Consider the following 19,436-nt stretch of genomic DNA (forward strand, 5'->3'; position numbering starts at 1 on the left):
ATTCCTTTAGAAGCAGCTTGAGCTGCAGAAATTAACAGGGGAAACAGTTGGTGGCAGGAAGCTAAATGTTATCACCTGCTAATTCCTGCAGATCCGACTATTATTAAATGCACATCCTTGGGAGCAGATTCAAAAGTTGGCAACCCTAGCAGTGAAAGAGGAGCCACATCCTTCCAAATGCAATTTATCCAAACAGATAGACCAAATTTAGCAACGGCTTATTATGAGCATGCCATAGGAAGCATAGACAGAAAAGGGTTGATTGGGGTTATTTCCTTTGAATGTAGAATTTGATTGTTCTTGTTACCGAATGTGAATATCCTTTTTTGAACATATTTTAATGAAAGCCTTACTCTCTTTAGGGGTCAGTCAGCCATTGGGAAGGATTGGACTCACTTTTAAAAGTCCATGTGTTTTGTGTAAAGAAAACAGAACTTCATTCTACCATCAGCTTGAATGCCATTCCAAAAGGGTTTTTGGGTGGGGGAGCGGTGACAAAATGGTTTCTTCCCTAGAAATGCCACTTGTAACAGAAGTTCTGTGGCTTTAACAGCTGCATGGCAGGCAGAAATTCAACCACTGACTGCATCTCTCTTCATCACTGTGTTTCTATTCCAGGAAAGGCAGCTTCTGTTGAATGTCTGCCTGTTAAAAGTGCATAACCTCTGTCAGGATAAAATGTGGCAACTTGGCATTTCTAGTGTAAACTCACCTTTCCTTCTGTGTTGATTCTTTCCACACTCGCATCCATACTTCCTGTTCCTTTTATCATTTCTTAAAGTGGGGGAATATTTAAGATTTGTGAATATTTTCATTCCTGCAAATGGGCAAAATATCTCAAAACAGAGAACAGCTGAGTGCAAAAGCACATTTATTGTGGACAATGATACCAAAATGCCAAAGGCATTTCAAGGTGCGTCCAGCTGTTCTTCAAGGGAAGTTCAGTTGGGATCCAATATATCGTGTTTGGCTCATTTGCCAAACATGAAAGAACAGTTTTCAGTGCAGAAAGCCTGAAGCTCTGAATGTAAAAGCCACTGAGCCTGAAATGAGTTCAATTATATGTACTTCAGAATTCCCTTGACAGAGAACCTCCTAATAAAACTGCCGTTCCCAAGGTTCCTTTGGAGATGATTTGGAGTATTAATATGATTTTAAAGTAGTTTTATGTTGGTAGTCTATATGGGCCCAAGAGTCTGGCCTGTTAATCCCTCTGCTACATGTGTTTTCTTTTTGCTTTCTCTCTTCAGATGGCTGAGTATAAACGAGCAATGTTCCAGGATGATGAAGCAACGGATACTGCTGGAGATGGAAGCACCTCTCCTGACAGCGTGGAGGTAGGCTGGATTGGGCCTTCCAGGGACTCGGGTCTAGCATGAACAATCTGTGAAATATGCCTGGGACATGCTCTTTGGACTCCTTGTGTCTTCCCAGAGGAATTGCCCTGCCGCTGCTTGGCAACACAATTATATTAAATTAATAATAATGGTACTGTATCTGTTGCCTGCATAATTACTGTGCTGAATCTACATTCTGAGTCGGAATGGGGAGAGAGAGAGAGAGAGAAAGAGGAGCAAAGAGTCTGATTTCAGCAGGAAGGGAAGCTAGTTCTAAAGAGCTTTCATAAAGGACATGGAAAACAGCTTTGCCAAAAATCCTTTGTTGCCCTCCAAAGTCACCAGTAGTACCGGTGATTTATGGTTATGACTTTAATCCTGAGGGGAATCCAGGGAGATTTGTATTTTGGGACAAATTTAATACTCCCATCCACAAAGATCTTATTTTTGATGATATGGTGCTTATGTAGGAAATAATTAAAAATCAAATGGAAGGCATAAAATCCTATTTAAGGTACAAGTATCTTCAGATCAGGCTTTTAAAAAAGAAAGAAAAGACCGTAATATAATTTTTTAAAAAGAAAACAGTAAAAAAAATAACTCAAGGAAAAAAACACCCTCAAACATTTATAAACTGGACTTCAGTGAGAACCAGAAATGGTCACACCATTAGGTAGTGGGCTCTCCCACACTGGAGGCATTCAAGACAAGGCTGGACAGCCATCTGTCAGGGATGCTTTGATTTAGATTCCTGCATTGAGCAGGGGGTTGGATTTGATGGTCTTATAGGCCCCTTCCAACCCTACTATTCTATGATTCTATGATTAGCGAGATGGGTTCAAGACGTCCCAAAATATTATCCCCTTTGAAATATGGGAGTAATTAAGGACGAAAGAGTATTTCCTTTAAGCTACCCAAATAAAAAAGGAAAGAAAAGGTTTAACAGTGCATGGATTGCTAAATAGAACCTCCATGTATAGGGTCACTACACCTCTTATTATGAAATGCTAAGATAAGACAAGGACAGGAAGGCCTGGCGTGCTATGGTCCATGGGGTCACGAAGAGTCGGACACGACTGAACGACTGAACAACAAACAAAGATAAGACAATAGAGGACAGGAACATTGTTTTCATCATGCCCAATATGTGCATTCTGCAGGTTCAGGTGTCTCGCCACTGTTAGAGCCAGGGTGTTGGACCAGAGGAATCATGGCATTTCTTACATTTTTATATTAATTATTTCAATGTTCCAGGACTGAACCTTGGAATGTGGAACAATTACAGAGACTGAGCCCCCTAAGGCATGTCCACATTATTTTTCTTACAGGGTTCATGTGCATTGAGTGAGTGCAAGGTGGGCAGATTTCAGGCTTACAGGATCGACTTTGGGGGTTTGGGTTTGTTTGTTTTTTTACTAGAACTGGATCCTAATGCTAAAGAAATACACTTAGGGTGCAATCCTATGCAGGTTTAGACAGAAATAAGTCCTACAATTCCCCAGCTATGCTGGCAGGGGAATGGTGGGAGTTGTAGGACTTTTTTCTGCCTAAACCTGCATAGGATTGCGGCCTTAGAATAAAAGAATTCTGAACCCAGGATTTGGAATTCATTTTGAGTCGTAGAACTGAAGGGAATTCACAGTCACCAAACAAAAATCCATTTCTGGTGGAAAGGCCAAGCTTTCTTAATTTCATCAGCATATTGGGTTGCGGGACTCATATTGTTGCTATTGTTAAACAGCTGGGAGTCAGAAATCCTTGCTGATCTATTACAAATCACCCAGAGCTCTATCAGTCAAGCCCAATCTACCTTCTGACTAACCCTGATTTAGCTCACTGGAAAGGGCACGTGACTCCTGCGCTCACCCAAACCATATGGCATGGTCCTCACAGGGGAAGGAGATCTTTTAGCTGTCATCATAGCCTGGTTCAGACATCATCAGTCCTCCAAACCATGGTTTGAAGCCCAGGAACAGGCTGCGGGTGCTCTCACATGCTCTCCCCTTTCCCATTCCCTCCCCCTCACTACCCCTCATATGTGGATTTCCGTGCCCATTTCTGGTTTTCCCTAACCATAGTGTCAGGAGCGCCCTAGCTGCCTCTTGCAGTCCCCTCCAGTAGCCAACTCAGGACACAGACGACGAGGATTCTTTCCAAGGCTTTATTTATTACTTTTTGACTCTTACAGATACTAATCAAGGATCTGCACTGGGGATAGATAGCAGAGTAGACTAAGCTCCAGGTAAGGCAGTTGGTCCCCGTTTGAAGGAGAACCACGGGAAGACTCTGAACTTATGGGCTATGGAGAGATCCTCCCTCTTTCCCTTGGGTCCTCGGGACGCAACCGTTGTTGTAGCGCCAAACGAATGGAGCGCCTCCTCTCAGCGCCCTCCATTTGTCGTCGCTCCCTGCGTCTGCAAGCCCCCCTCCAACGCTCTCACTGCCAGGGTCACTATCTCTCCCAGGAATGCTGGCAGGAAGAATCTCTGCCAGTTGCTGTGCTTGTGAGAGACAAGAGAGCTCCTCTCCCACAGATTGCTGTTCCTCCTCAGAATCAGAACTGCTCTGGGGCTCTATGGGCTCAGTTTCCACCCTGACATCATCCCCGCTCCCATGAGGCCCCCCTCGTACTCCTCCGCTGGGGCCGCAAGTTTGTGGGGGTACAGCTGGTAGAAACGCCTCAGCGGCAATGGAACATGCACATTTTCCGTGGGTTCCCAGGATCACTCATCTGGCCCATACCCTTTCCAGTCCACCAGATATTGCAGGCGGCTGCGAGAAAGGCGGGAGTCCAGAATCTCTGGGACCTCAAACTCCTCCTCCTCCTCCCCCTCCACCAGCATTGGCGGCGGGGGGGAACTGGCTGAGCGATGAGGGTTGCCAGAAACCAGGGGGGACAGCAAGGACTGATGAAAAACAGGATGGATCTTCATGGAGGGGGGGAGAGCCAGGCCAAAAGCAACAGGGTTAATCTGGGCCGTAATCTGGAAAGGCCCCATGCGACAAGGCGCGAGCTTCTTTGCGGGCGAGTGGGAGGGGAGGTATTGGGTGGACAACCAAACCCAGTCCCCCAGTTGCAGAGACAGACCCGGCTGGCGCCGCCGATCCACAGAGGCCTTGTAGGCTGTCTTGGCTTGCTCGAGGGAGTCCTTTAAGAGGTGGTGTACCGCTCGCAACTCCTCTAAAAACTCATGGGCCGCTGGCACCGAAGAGGGAGCTAGGGTGGACAGGAAAGCCTTGGGGTGGTAACCAAAATTGGCAAAAAATGGAGTTTGATGGGTGGAAGCATGGTAAGCATTGTTATAAGCAAATTCTGTGAGAGGCAGCAAGGAAAACCAGTCATCTTGCTGGTAACTGACATAACAGCACAAATATTGCTCCAGGGTCGCATTGGTGCGCTCAGTCTGACCGTCCATCTGTGGATGGTGGGCGGAGGAAAGACGGAGCATCACATGGAGAAGCCCAAGTAGCTCCCTCCAGAAATGGGCAGTGAATTGGGCCCCCCTTTCCGAAATGAGACCCTCGGGCCATCCGTGGAGCTGGAAAACTTTCGCCAAAAAAAGCTCCGCCATCTCCCTGGCCGTGGGCAACCCAGAGCAGGGGATGAAATGGGCCATCTTAGAAAACAAATCCACCACCACCAGAATAGTGGTCTTAACGTGTGAGCGAGGCAAGTCAGTGATGAAGTCAAGGGAGAGCATTTTCCAAGGTCCTGAGGGGGTAGGCAGGGGGTGAAGCAAGCCTGTGGGCTTGCCTGAGGGGGCCTTCGCCCGCTGGCAGGTTGGGCAGGAGGCGACATAGGTCTTGACGTCCTGACACACACAAGGCCACCAAAAATCCCGCGTCACTTCGTGCAGGGTCTTGGCGAAGCCAAAATACCCAGTGGTGGGGGAGTCGTGGCACTGATGGAGGACCTTGTCGTGGAGGGGTCTAGAAGGCACATAGACCCGGCCGGAATGGTAAAGCAGGCCACCTCGCAAAGAGAAGGGGGTAGAGTGGGGGGGCCAGAGGCTAGCCCCAATTCCTCCACTTCTGTGTGGACAAAAGCATCCTGAGCCTGTTCAGAGTGAAGGAGCTCCTCCCAAGAGTGAGGTACTGCAGCTGCCGCCAGGCTCTGGGGGGGGGGGAGAATCAGAGGGGGGGGGATTTCCCTCACCCCCTGGCTGGAGGTCAGGCTTACGAGAAAGAGCATCTGCTTGTAGGTTGTTGGAGGCTTTCACATGGCAAATCTTAAGGTGGAACCGGGGGGAGAAAAGCGACCACCTAATCTGCTGCTGGTTTAAGGCACGGGCTGTCTGAAGATGTTCCAGGTTGCGATGATCAGTTCTAAGTTCAACTGGTTGCTGTGCCCCCTTCAGAAGATGACGCCAGGTCTCCAAAGCGGACTTGATGGCCAACAGTTCCTTCTCCCAGATGGTATAATTCCTCTCAGACATGTTCAGCTTCCTGGAGTGGTAGGTGTAGGGTTGCAACCCACCACCTGCCCGATCTGGCTGAAAAAGCACAGCCCCCACCACAAAGTCAGAGGCATCAGTTGCACTACAAAAGGCTTCCTCGGGTCAGGATGTAACAGGATCGGCTCAGAACTAAAAAGCTTCTTACGTTCCTCGAAAGCCTGTTGGGCAGATGCTGTCCAATGAAAAGGAGATTTCCTGCCCTTAAGGAGGTCCGTGAGAGGAGATGTCAGCCGAGCAAAGCTGGGCAGGAACTTTCTGTAAAAATTTGCAAAACCCAGAAAACATTGCAAGTCCTTCTTGGTGTATGGAGCCTGCCAGGAGAGGACAGCCTGGACCTTTGCAGATTCCATCCTGATACCGTCAGCTGAGATACTGTAGCCGAGATAGTCCAAAGAGGTTAGGTCAAACGCACATTTCTCCAGCTTGGCATAAAGATGGTGCTCGCGGAGGCGCTGGAGGATGGCGGAGACATGGTGCTGATGGGCGTGGGGGTCCTCAGAAAATATAAGTAAATCATCGAGATAAACAATGAGGAAAGTGTCCAAATAGTCCCGGAAAATGGCATTCATAAAACGCGAAAACGTGGGGAGGGGAATGCAGGCGAGCCCAAACGGCATCACTAAATATTCATACGCTCCGTACCAGGTGCCGAAACAGGTCTTCCACTCATCCCCTTCCCGGATGCAAATCAGATTGTAGGCGCCACGCAGGTCCAACTTTGTGAAAATCTTTGCTCGCCCCAGGTGCTCCAGCGCATCTCCGGTATGAGGGGGAGGGGATACTTGTCAGGAATCGAGACCGAATTCAAAGCTCGGAAGTCATACCGGGCGGAGTTCTCCTGATTTTTTGTGCACAAACATGGTAGGGGCTTAGGCGGGGGAGGAGGAGGGGCGAATGAAGCCACAGCTGAGGTTTGTGTCCAAAAACTCACACAAAGCTCGAAGTTCCGGCTCCGACATCGAATACAGCTGGCTGGCGGGGATTGTCGCCCCAGGAATGAGGTTAATAGCACAGTCAAAGGGTGGTGACGGGAGAGCTGGTCGGCCTCCTTCTTGTCGAAAACATCCCGAAAAGCCGCATACTTCTCTGGGAGGATCACGGTAGCTGAAGAACTACCAGAAGCAGACGAGGAGGGGGAGGAAAGGGTTAAGGCCTGGGCTGGGACTGGCACCCCGGTCGGGAGGCAATGCTCCCGGCAGTAGGGAGATGAGAACTCCACTTGCTGAAGCCCCCAAGAAATCTGAGGATAATGCTTAGAGAGCCAGGAAACACCCAGCATGATTGGGTACCGGGGAACCTTGGCCAAGTGAAACTGAATCTGCTCAACATGGGACTGGGCACGCAGAGTGAGCAGAGCTGTAATCCGGGTCACCATGCCCGAAGAAAGAGGACACCCATCGATGATCTCCACTGCCAAGGGGGCAGGAAAAGGCAGGGTAGGAATCTTGTGGAGGTGAGGAAATGTTTCATCCATGAAACTGGTTGTAGCCCCAGAGTCCACAAAAGCTAGGGCTTCCACCCCACTCTACTGGGAGGAGCAGAGGTGAACATGCAATAGCAGATGGGAGGGTGAGGGGGGTTGCGGAAGGCACCCACCTGGTGGGGAACCAACCCCCACACTGGTGGCCCCCAGCAGGCTTGGGGGGCAGCCTAGTCAGGCCTGGGGGCGAGGAGGAGGAGGAAGGAGAGGAGGAGGAGGAGGCAGTGGGGCTGTGGGAGGCACCACTAACCATGGTTTATCAATTTGGACATCGCACAAAGGTCTCATTTGAGAAAGTCAGGAAATAGAGGAGGGAAACCTGTGTGTGTTGGGGGAGAAGGATGGAGGCAGCGGCACCATTATAAACAGGCCCACTTGGGCACGGGGCACGGATCTTTTTGAGCTGTCCTAATTGCCATTTTTTTTAACATTTTCCCATTGATTTGCATTGGAGAACAGAAACGGCCATAACCTTTTTTATTTTGTATGATAAATAAATGAAATTTGGAAACCTGGTAGCCCTGTGGAGCTGATTGAACCTACCCAGTTTCAGGCAGTTAGGTTCAGTGGCTTTTGTGCTAGTCACAAATAAACTTTGCTGTTTTCAAGAAAATCTGTCAAAGCAAAGAGCTATAATTTTTTTGTGCTTCCACATAAATGCATAGATTTTGGGAACCTGGCAGCCCCTATACAGCTGACTAAATCTGCCAAATTTCAGACAGTTAGGCCTAGTGGCTTTTGTGCTAGCCACAAGTAAAATTTATTTTGTTCAAGAAAATGTGTCAAAGCAAAGAGCTATAATTTTTGTGTTCTTCCACATAAGTGCATGGAATTTGGGGATATGTCAGCCGCTATGGAGCTGATTGAACCTGCCAAATTTCAGACAGGTCCAGTGGCTTTTGTGCTATCCATGGGTAAAGTTTCCTTTTCTCAAAGACTAAAACAAAAAGTCAAAACTGTCAAGCCACACAGGGGATTAGAGATCCACAGCATCTGATTTTACTGCCCCAAATTGGAACCTTTGGATTCTGCAGAAGTTTAGTAGCTTCAGTACAGCAAAGGATCCAATCAGCCTCCACAAACTTCTTTCTCACCCTCCATTTTAATTTCTCCATATAGCTGTAGGACTCAAATAATCCCAAAGGGAGGGTTAGGACTATGTGGCGTCATGATCGAGAAAGTGCTGGGACTTTTAAATATGTTCTACAGTTTTAAAAAGGCTAGAAAAAGCCCTCACCCACTTCACCTCATAAAGTTCATTTAAGTACATACAATCCTTGCAAACCCTGCACAGCCTCCTAAATTCCTCTGAACTACTTCTATGAAAGGACCCACTTGGCTTAGGGAATTCTCCCTAACCTCCCCCCCGCCCCGCCCGTGCATTTCCAATCACCGTTCTTCTTTTCTTCTTCCCTCCTCTATCCCGTTCTTTCTTTCTCTTCTTTATTCCACCCAGAGCATATCTTGGGGAATTCTTAAAGAGAATTCCTTTGGTGGGCAAGAGAAGTTCTGAACTGCATTTGACTTTATACAAACAGACAAGCGGGCTGGTTTTTCTCCTCCTCCTCACTCAAGCCTTTGAGAAAAGTGTGTTCACATGGTTGCCGAGAAACAAATCTGGGGCTGTTTTGCTTGTCCGTTGCTGTTATCCAGCAATAGGAAGGGCTGTAGCTCAGTGGTAGAGGACATGCTTGGCATGCGGAAGGTCCCAGGTTCAATCCCCAGCATCTCCAGGAAGAGCTAGGAAAGAATCCTGCCTGAAACTCTGGAGAGCTGCTGCTGCCAGTCAGTGTCAACAATTCTGGGCTAGATGGACCCAGGGCCTGACTCAGTATAAGGCAGCTTCCTATGTTTCTATGAACGGAAAGCTTTAATTAAAAAAATAGGAGTTTGGGGTTTGTTTTTTAAGTGGAGGGGGGATAAATATTGCTAATTTATGCAATCCTACATATGCCTACTCAGAAGCCCTGTTATGTTTAATGAGGCTTGCCCTCAGGAAAGTGTGCATAGGATTCCAGCACAAGTTACTTTTGCAGGGAGGTTTGCACCTTGATGTTCTGCATGTTTACTCAGAAATAAGTCCTGACTTGTGAACATGGTTGCTGTTGTTGTTTAGTCGTTAAGTCGTGTCCGACTCTTCGTGACCCCATGGACCATAGCACGCCAGGCCTTCCTGTCCTGCGCTCCCTCCCAGAGTGTGCTCAAGTTCATATTCATTGCTATCTAGCCATCTCATCCTCTGCTGTCCCCTTCTCCTTTTGCCTTCAATCTTTCCCAGCATCAGGGTCTTTTCCAGAGAGTTTTCTCTTTGCATTCGGTGGCCAAAATATTTGAGCTTCAGCTTCAGTATCTGTCCTTCCAATGAGCACTCAGGGTTGATTTCCTTTAGGATGGACTGATTTGACCTCCTTGCAGTCCAGGGGACTCGTAAGAGTCTTCTCCAGCACCACAGTTCGAAAGTATCAATTCTTCGGCGCTCAGCCTTCCTTATAGTCCAGCTCTCACAGCCATATGTTACTACTGGGAAAACCATAGCTTTGATTAGACGGACCTTTGTCGGCAAGGTGTTGTCTCTGCTTCTTATGCTGTCTAGGTTTGCCATAGCTTTCCTCCCAAGGAGCAAGCGTCTTTTAATTTCATGGCTACAGTCACTGTCTGCGGTGATCTTGGAGCCCAAGAAAGTAAAATCTGTCACTGCTTCCATTTTTTCCCCTTCTATATGCCAGGAAGTGATGGGGCCAGATGCCATGATCTTTGTTTTTTTAATGTTGCATTTCAAACCAGCTTTTGCACTCTCCTCTTTCACCCTCAACAAGAGGCTCTTTAGATCCTCTTCACTTTCTGCCATTAGGGTGGTATCGTCTGCGTATCTGAGGTTGTTGATAATTCTCTCGGCAGTCTTAATTCCGACCTGTGATTCATCCAACTCGGCGTTTCTCATGATGTACTCTGCATATAAGTTAAATAAGCAGGGCGACAATATACAGCCTTGTCGTACTCCTTTCCCAATTTTGAACCACTCGGTTGTTCCATGTCTGGTTCTTACTGTTGCTTCTTGACCCTCGTACAGGTTTCTCAGGAGACAGGTAAGGTGGTCTGGTACCCCCATCTCTTTCAGAATTTGCCACAGTTTGTTGTGGTCCACACAATCAAACGCTTTAGCGTAGTCAGTGAAGCAGAAATAGACGTTTTTCTGGAATTCTCTTGCTCTCTCCATGATCCAGCGAATGTTGGCGATTTGATCTCTAGTTCCTCTGCCTCTTCGAAACCCAGCTTGTACTTCCGGTAGTTCTCGGTTCGCATACTGCTGAAGCCTAGCTTGTAGGATTTTGAGCATCACCTTGCTGGCATGTGAAATGAGCGCAATTGTGCGGTAGTTTGAACACTCTTTGGCGTTGCCCTTCTTTGGAATGTGAGCATGGTGCTGCAGGCTTAATACAGTGCCTACCCAATTCTGTCTAATGAATTGACTACCCTTTCAGCTCAGCCCCATGCATGTTTTGTCAAGGGGTGGTGGTGTTGCATGAACTCTAGCTTCATTGGTGAGAGAAAGGCACTTAGTAGATGCTCAGAGGTTCTCCATAATTTAGCCCTGGTTTTGAAAACAGACTCATTGGCTGAATCCTGGTGAAGTCTTGGCACAGAAGTTATGGGGAGGAAGATACAATGAGAGCTTGTGCATAACAAGGAGGAGGTAGAGGAGAGTTGCACAAAACAAGACATCTGTTTTTATGAAGAGTTGCTGGAGGATGGTAGGATGAGGAGGGATGGTTACATGGAGGGGAATAGAATTGGTAGGGAGAGAATGTAAGTGCTCAGTGGTGAAAGAAAAGCATTCTGCACATGCTCAGAGGCACTCTGTATTTAAGAACATAAGAGCCGCGGTACATCAGACCAAGGTCCATCTAGTCCAGCATTCTGTTCACACAGCAGCCAACCAGATGCCCACGGGAAACCCACAAGCAGGACATGAGTGCAATGGCACCTTCCCAACCATGTTCCCCTGCTACTTACATTGGTGAAATGTAAATAAATTCTAGTAATTCTAAATTTGCATGCATGTATATTCTTCAGAAACTTTGCGGGTTTCTTGCCCGGGGGACACCTTAATGACCTGTGCATTTTCATACAAATTTACCCCAAAACTATTGGGGAAGGGGTGAAGAGAAGGGAAAGCAAATCACTCCCTCCCCCAAATGGCAGAACTGTCATTCCACATGAACTGCTGCACCTATCCTTCTGAAACATTGCTGGTTTCTTACTTAGGGACAACTCTAGGCTGTCTGTAATTTTCAGAACAACGGTCCACAAGGAAAATTGGGAGATAAGTATGTCCTCTTTTGGAGACCTCAAAATGTCAAGGCCACCCTTGCACAAAAACCCTGTGGCTATCATTCTGAAATTTGGCAGACATGATCTCCTCTGAGGGGCAATGAATCCTGAAATGTTTATCCAATTCTTCCAAGGAATAAAAATGTTATTGGCAGTTCCCTTTAAAAGGAAATCAAAATATGAACCCTGCACCTGACATTGGGCAGGTACAATCTCCTTCTAGGGGGCTACTATACCTGAAATTATCATCCAGTTCTGACCAAGAGAAAAAAGTTACAGTTTTTTTTTCTAATTTCCCATGGTAGTCAATAGGAAGCATAAAGACTCATTTTGACTCAGGTTTGATGCTGAGCTGAAGTGGTCCAACTACAAATTGGCCAGAGCAGAAGCAGGATGTTTTCCAAAAAGCTGAATCGGGGTCTGAGTTGAAGTGGGGTGCAGGGTCAGTTCACACTTCGTATGTATGTATGTATGTAATCTATACACACATGCAAGCACACCACACGGACACACCACACACACACACACACACACACGTGCGCTTAGACGCATATATATGCAAAATTGTGTTATGGGCCTGTGCCCCGGATCTTTTAAGAACCTAGCAACGCCCCTGGATGGAGGGAACACATGAACCTGCAGCATATTCCCTGATCTCCAAACCATCGTTTGGAGGATTGGATTGGTGATGTCCGAATCAAGCCAATGTATTCTGGAGGTGTTGTCTAATAAGGCCTAGTCAGCACAGATCACATGAAAACTATTCTGTGTAAGATGGGTGGGGTGTTTGCATTATCAAATGCTCCCTTTGACAACCCCCCCACCCACGTGTAGGAGATTAGCCTATCATGGAGAAAGCTACACTAGAACCCTTCACCCAATATTCTAGTTTTAGTCTTCTCAATGTGCACAAAGTTTTGCTGCTGTTGTGTTTAAAGAGCATGCAGTTGTGGGATTCCCCCACTGCAGAGTTGCAGCTCAGGACAATTTGCTACCTGCACTGTTGCTTTTGCAGAGTGGGCCAGAACGGCAGAAAGAAAGTTTGCAGGCAGGGGTAAAAATGAGGTTCACATTCTACCTCTATTGAGCTTTCTCCAATGAGCCAGAACCCTGTCATGCAGGCTAATGCCTAGTTCCCTTTCCACCAGCCCCCCAGACTGAGATGGGACACAGCAACAAAGTCGCCTCCTTTGCAGGGGTGGTGTGTTGCCTGCAGGGGCAGGCAAGGCTACTCACAGGATTCACAGCTCCCTCCCAAGAGCAGCAGGCTGAGCTATGGCCTCTCCAGGAAGGGGGTGAGGTGGACACTTCCCCCTTCCAGGTGTGCCCAGTATGAAGGCCTGGGAGGAAAGGAAGGTGGTGGTGTCAGATGTGCTACTACATATTGGCAGTGGCAGCTACCAACAGGTAGGACCTGGGGAAAACAGCAGCCCAAAGCACAAATGTCAGCAGTAGCACTCCCAGAGGTTAGAAAGCAGATCTGCCCAAAGCAGTTCTTGTAACTTTAAAGACTGGTGCCTGACCTTACTTCCCTTTTTCCTCCTCCCTCCCCATCTCCTTTTCCTTGTGTGTCGTATCTTCTAGACTGTAACCCTACAGACAGGCACTGTCTTTCTATGGATCTTTCTAAACCACTCTGGGAGCCTTTTTGGCTAAAGAGCGGGGTAAAAAGAGCGTTGCATTAATAAAGGTAGACGTCTTCCCTGCCCATGGAAATAGCCAATATTTCTGACGCTTCAATCTCTCGCTTTGCCTCTTCTGCCCTTCTCCCTTCCTCTCCTGGCTTCGTTTTTGCCTTCCAGGTGGGCTTCAGGAAAGGGGGTGGCCCCCTACTGAGTTGCCTGGGCTCCCGAACCCAGCTGAAGCTGGTGCTGTTCGCCCTCTCTCTGTTTGTGGCTCTGCTGCTGCTGAGTTCGGTCATTGCCATGGGCATCCAATACAGTAAAGGTAGGTGAGGAGGGTGGCCATGGGTTAGATCATCTTGCATGGGCCACACACCACCCTCCGTCCCCTTCTGCTCTGGAACAATTAAATATCCCAGGTCCAGGGAGTCTGTAACACTGCTTGTAAGGAAAGTGCCCGGACAGGGGGTGGGAAGAGAGAGAGAACGCTGCAAGGCTATTCCTATAAATCTGAGGTATTTTAACATTCCTGCACCCAGAGATCCCTTTTGGCATTGACTTCCCTGCTAAAGAGCTCATGCATGTCTGTTGTGGAATCGTTGCCTGTTGCAAAGACCTGCCCTCTAGCAAGTTGCTGGCCAGGACTGTTGTTACTGATTGATTGCCCTCAGTGTGCATGTCACTTTACAGAGTACCAGAGGGCAGGTCCCTGCCCCAAGGAGGTTACAATCAAAAATTTGACACAGGCGGAAACAACAGAAGAAGGGATTTGGAGGCAGGAGAAAACTGTGACGTACGATGTGGTTGTGCCAGTTGTACGTGCTTTGGCTTAGTTGCAGGCTGAGTTGCTGGCGTCCTGCGCTAAGCCAGAGTGCGCTTTGAAGCTGTGCTCTCATTGTGCATTGTAGGGGTCAACCTGCAAAGGTGGACAGGCTGTCTTTTGGGCAGGGCTGGCCCTAGCCTTTACCCCTCTGGGCCCCACATTACGGCATCTGTCCCACCATTTTGCTTGGAGAGCGTGACTAAGATCTGGGCCATGCGTGGCAAACTCTCCCTACCCTTGCCGTCATACCTAGGAGCCCTCGCCACATGGCGCATCGTCGTCATGACTTCCCTCTCCTAACGACGTGGAGCAGGGGTGAGGAAAGCCTCAATCTGACCGTAGTACAACACGTGGGGAGCGCTCTTCGAAGTTACGGCCAGGGGTGGGGGAGAAGTCATCACGGGGATCCCCTTTTCAGCAGTATCCTTGGGTCACTGTAGTGTGCTGCCCAGCTCTTCGTTGTGGCCTTTCCAGGCAAAAATTGCCACCCATAAAGATCCAGATTCCTTCCTCTGTCTCCCTTCTCTGTGCCTCCCTTGTTGGGCCTGTAGGACTTGCCTTTAGTGCCTAATGTGGAGAAGACAATATAACAGGGGTGTAGAACCTCTTTCAGCCTGAGGTTGAAAGAGCTGAATTCAATTTCAGAGAAGCTCTGGGGGGGCCGTATTCAAGTGGAGGGTGGAGCCAAAGGCGGCGGGGGGAGGGAGACAAAACAAATGCCAGCATATTTTAACTTGAAGCTCTTACTGCCAGCAGCTAAGCCTCAGGAAATGCATTTTACCTTTTAGAAGGGGTGGGGAAATGTGCAGAAAATCAATCAGTGGTTGGGGGAACTGGGGTGGGGCCTTCTGGGGACTCCCAGAGGGCAAGATTTGACCTCCACGCCTGACATTCTGCACCTTTGCAATAGAGGATAGGGCTTCTCCATGCCGGATGTTACTCTGTGTATGTTCCTTACAGATCCCTCACACACCACTTGCCTGACTGAAGCTTGCATCATTGTGGCTGGTAAAATCCTGGAGGCTCTGGATCGAGAGACCAACCCCTGTGATGATTTTTACCAGTATGCCTGTGGGGGGTGGATCAAGCGGAACCCGCTGCCAGATGGCCGCTCCAAGTGGAGCACCTTCAACAGCATTTGGGACCAAAACCAGGCCATCATGAAACACCTGCTAGGTGAGATGTTCCTTCCCCACAGGTAGGCATGGTAGGACTCATTCTGCCCTTCTCTGAGCGGCCTCCGTTTAACTGGAAGATGAGAATCCAGTGGAGGCTGGTGGCAATGTTGGTGGGGCAGTGAATCCGCTCCGGGTTTCAGTCAGAACCAGTCAGAACTCCAAAGAAGCTATCCAGGGATTCACCGTTCCACTGACATCAGAGCCAGCAGCCTCCACTGCGAGAATCTAGTGTTGAATGCCTTGGGAGGCTGGGCTGCAAGGAACCAGGGTGTCAGAGAGAAGAGCTGCCAGGTTGGGCCCTGGGACTGCTCAGCACCTGTTCCTTCCTCACCGGCTGTGTGCTTCCTTCTAGAGAATGCCACTTTCAACTCCAGCAGCGAGGCTGAGAGGAAGACCCAGCGCTATTACCTCTCCTGCCTGAAAGAACAGAAGATCGAGGAACTGGGCTCCCAGCCGCTGATGGATCTCATTGAGAAGGTGAGCCTGGCCATGAAGTGGCCCTGGCAGGCTGTGCCATGAAGGCGAGGGGCTCTCGGTCCTGCAAGCGAGACTTCCCCAGTTCTCCACTCGCGGTGCTAGGCTGCGTTTGGCATGAACTTAGCTGGCAGCGGTCACCACGTCAGTGCCAAAGAGTAGAAGACACAAAATGGCCAGAGCTATAAAAATGTGAGACTTGCCTTGCTGGATCAGAGCATCTGATCCAGCATTCTCTTTCTGATAGCCAGTGGTGCCTCTGGAAACTCACAAGCTGGTTATAGAGGTATTTTCCCTGTGGTCTATCCTTATGTGTAGTGCTCAGATCTTTACTGCATGGTTCTTTGCGTAGGGTGCTTCCACACAGGGGCGTTAGCGTGGAATCGCCATGCTTTATTCACTCACATGTTACCGGGCATCCACATGACACCGTCATCCAAACACTGACGTATTTTCTCTGTCCTTCTTCTGCTTTTTCCTCAGACCACAGAAACTCTGTCTTTTTTTTAATGGAATAGGAATGCAATCTCCACATGTGTAGATATCTTTAGGGCTACTCTCCTGTCTTTTTTTTAAAGAGTGAGATTTTGTCGTGGGCAGTGATGTGTTGGAAAAGTAAACCTATCACAACTTGGCACACTGTGAATGAGATGGCAACTGCAGAGTAAAAGCTTTGTCTGGAAGCATTCATTGTTAATTTCTCTCTTGCTCTCTTGTTTGGAAGCACTCAGTGTTAATTTCTGTCACTCACTCACTATTTATCCATCCGTCCATCCAAACACACATACATGTGCGCGCGCGCGCATGCACGCGCACACACACACATCTTGGCAGTGATCAGAATGTTTTTAAAAGATCCTTTTTAAAACTTGGAATTACTGTATTATCCTGTTATAGCACTATACCACCACAATTCCTGAACAAAATTAACATTATAACATTATGGTGTTAGAGTGCTGTACCTCTCTTCCATAAAAATAACCCCATTGAGGTATGGTGGCCTTGCTGGCTGAGAAAGATGGGAGCTGCTCATCTGGAGGGTGTCAGGTTTGGGAAGGCTGGTCTAGGGAGACAGAGCTCCAGTTCCTTGCATAACTCTCTGCTTCTGGTTACAAGGGGCTAAAAAGGCGAATTCCCTATTGTGATCCCTAATCTTTGCATCCTGGTTTCCCCCAGATTGGAGGATGGAACATCACTGGACCCTGGAACCAGACCAGTTTCATGGAGGTCTTGAAACTCGTGTCGGGAACATACCGGGCTTCTCCATTCTTTACGGTTTTCGTGGGGGCTGATTCCAAAAGCTCCAACAGCAACATCATCCAGGTAACCCCACTCCCATCCCACTGTCCCAGTAGTATCACTGTGCAAATGAGCATAGATCAGAAGGGGGATCATTTCCATCACCATCACAAATCAGATCTCATTAGATTGCTCTCTCCCATGATGGGGCCAAAGACAAATCTACCAGTTACATTGATGCAAGCGGAAACATAGCAGTGCCTGGGCTGAGGATAGAGGATGACAAAGTGCAATTTATTGTGGGTTAAAGCATAAAATATTTGCTAGAGAAATAGTATGCTGCAAAGAAGTGACAAAAGAAGCAAAAGGATAACACTTGGCAGTGCAAGAATATAGGAAGAAGGGGCTAAGATTGCGATGACAATGAGAGGGAAATGGGAAGTGTGGAGAGGAAGCACAAAGCACTTCCTGTTCCCATCATGTTCACCAGCTCATTTGAAATAGAACTTTTCTGTCTCCCTTTGTGGAGAACCATGCAAGCTTTCAGATGATACAGAGTAACGCTGGAATGGGAAGCATGGCCAATTCCAGTCTCAGAAGCACAGGGAGTGGGTGGGGGGGATTGATGGAGTAAAGAGGGCACCACCAGCACCAGAAGGCAAAAGTGCAAATCGGATATAGTCCAAGCATGGAGAGGCTAATTGGGACAGTCCATTGGAAAGACCACAGGGCTATAAAGCCATGGGTTGCATGTAGTTGGTATTACCATATAACTCTACCCTCAGCCTTCAGGTGCTGAAAGCTCTTAGTCTACATTCTCACTGAGTTGCCAGATCTGTGTCTGGGATGTACCACTTTAGATTGCACATAGCTGCTTCCATGATCAGGAGCTCCTCCATACAAAATAAATAAATCCCTGCACACAGAAAGCCAGCATGCTAGGGAGAAGGATTCAAGCCTAGTCTTGGGAGAAGGATTCAAGCCTAGTCTTGGGAGAAGGATTCAAGCCTAGTCTTGGGAGAAGGATTCAAGCCTAGTCTTGGGAGAAGGATTCAAGCCTAGTCTTCTTGACATGCCAGTTTTCTGTGCACAAATCATTTTTTGTGCAGCGGAACAAAGATCTAGATCCATTTCAGTTGGGACTGGGGACAGAAATGCCCTTCAGTGCCCTGTGGGATGTTCCTTGTCAGGAGAATGGCAGGAGTGTATGACCCTGGGCCTTTTCAGACCATGAACCATAGTATCTTTCTGGATAGGCTCTCCAGGTTGGGAGGCACTGCTTGATGGTGGTTCTGCTCCTACTTGGATGGTCATTTCCAGAAGGTAGTGCTGGAAGATTACGGCATGACCCCTCAGCAGTCCTGGTTTGGGGTTCTACAGGGTTCTATTATTTCTCCTTTGCTATTTAACATCTACGTGAAACTGCTGGGAGAGGTCATCTAGAGGTTTAGTCTGAGGTGTCACCAGTATGTACATGGTGCATACCCAGCTTTATCTCTCATTTTCATCAAACGCAGGTGAGGTTGTGGCTATCCTGAACCAATGCTTGGGCATGGTAATGGACTGGATGAGAGGAAACAAACAGATTCAGTCCAGACAAGACAGAGATATTGTTGTTTGGTGGTTCATCCATCTGGATGAATGGTGTTCAGCCTGTTCTAGATGGGGGTTGCGCTCTCCCCAAAAGATGAGGTTCATAGTTGGGGGATGTTTATTGATCCAGCACCATCATTAGAGGCTCAAGTGACCTCTGTGGCTTGAAGCATCTTTTAGCAGCTTCACCTGATATGCCAGCTGCAACATTACCTGGGTGGAAATACCTTGGCCACAGTTACCCATGCTCTGGTAACCTCCCGTTTGGACTACTGCAATATACTGTACGTGAGGCTGCCTTTAAAAAGGTTCTGAAACTGCAGCTGGTCCAAAATAGGGTCACTAGATTACTCACTGGAGGTGGGTAGTTTAACCATATTATGCCTGTGCTTTTATTGATTTTATTTATTATACTTCTACACCATTCGATAGCCAGTGTCCTCTGGGTGGTGTATAAGTAAATAAAAAACAAGCGTAAGATATACGATCACAATAAAATAGCACAAAATGAAACAACACAAAGTAAAACCAGTGGCGAGAAGCAAGTGTCAGCTGCTCTTGCTCCCAGTTGGTTTCTGGGCCCAATTTAAAGTTCTGGGGACCAGATTACCCGAAAGACTGACTTCTTGCATTTGTACCTACCCAAACCTTAAGATCTTCCCCAGAGGCCCTTATCTGCTGAATGAAAGGAAGTGGGTGGCCACTAGGGAGAAGGCCTTTTTGGTAGCAACACCCCGGTTATGCAACAGCCTTCCCAGAGAGGCTCACCGGGCGCCATCCCTGTGGTCTCTTTGTTGCCAGGAAAATGCCATTGTGTTCAATCCAGGCCTTTTAAATAATCCATGTGGTCTGGGCCTCTCAGTTTTAAAAACTGTGCGTTTAATTTTGAGGTGCTATGAGT

The 19,436-nt window shown here is 48.0% G+C and overlaps 1 protein-coding gene across 1 annotated transcript in view; it reads left to right on the forward strand.

The window, feature by feature from the left end:
- The window catches only part of ECE2 (endothelin converting enzyme 2), a 73,838-nt gene that overhangs the window by 15,904 nt on the left and 38,498 nt on the right, over window positions 1-19,436 (forward strand). The window contains exons 2-6 of the mRNA XM_084847637.1: window positions 1,251-1,337; window positions 13,409-13,553; window positions 15,012-15,227; window positions 15,582-15,706; window positions 16,880-17,026. Of these exons, the coding sequence (XP_084703763.1) occupies window positions 1,251-1,337; window positions 13,409-13,553; window positions 15,012-15,227; window positions 15,582-15,706; window positions 16,880-17,026 (720 nt within the window). The remainder of the gene's footprint in view (window positions 1-1,250; window positions 1,338-13,408; window positions 13,554-15,011; window positions 15,228-15,581; window positions 15,707-16,879; window positions 17,027-19,436) is intronic.

This window comes from Heloderma suspectum, chromosome 3 (assembly GCF_057233095.1).
Source record: "Heloderma suspectum isolate Gila_16-S chromosome 3, 16-S_ref, whole genome shotgun sequence".
NCBI lineage: Eukaryota > Metazoa > Chordata > Lepidosauria > Squamata > Helodermatidae > Heloderma > Heloderma suspectum.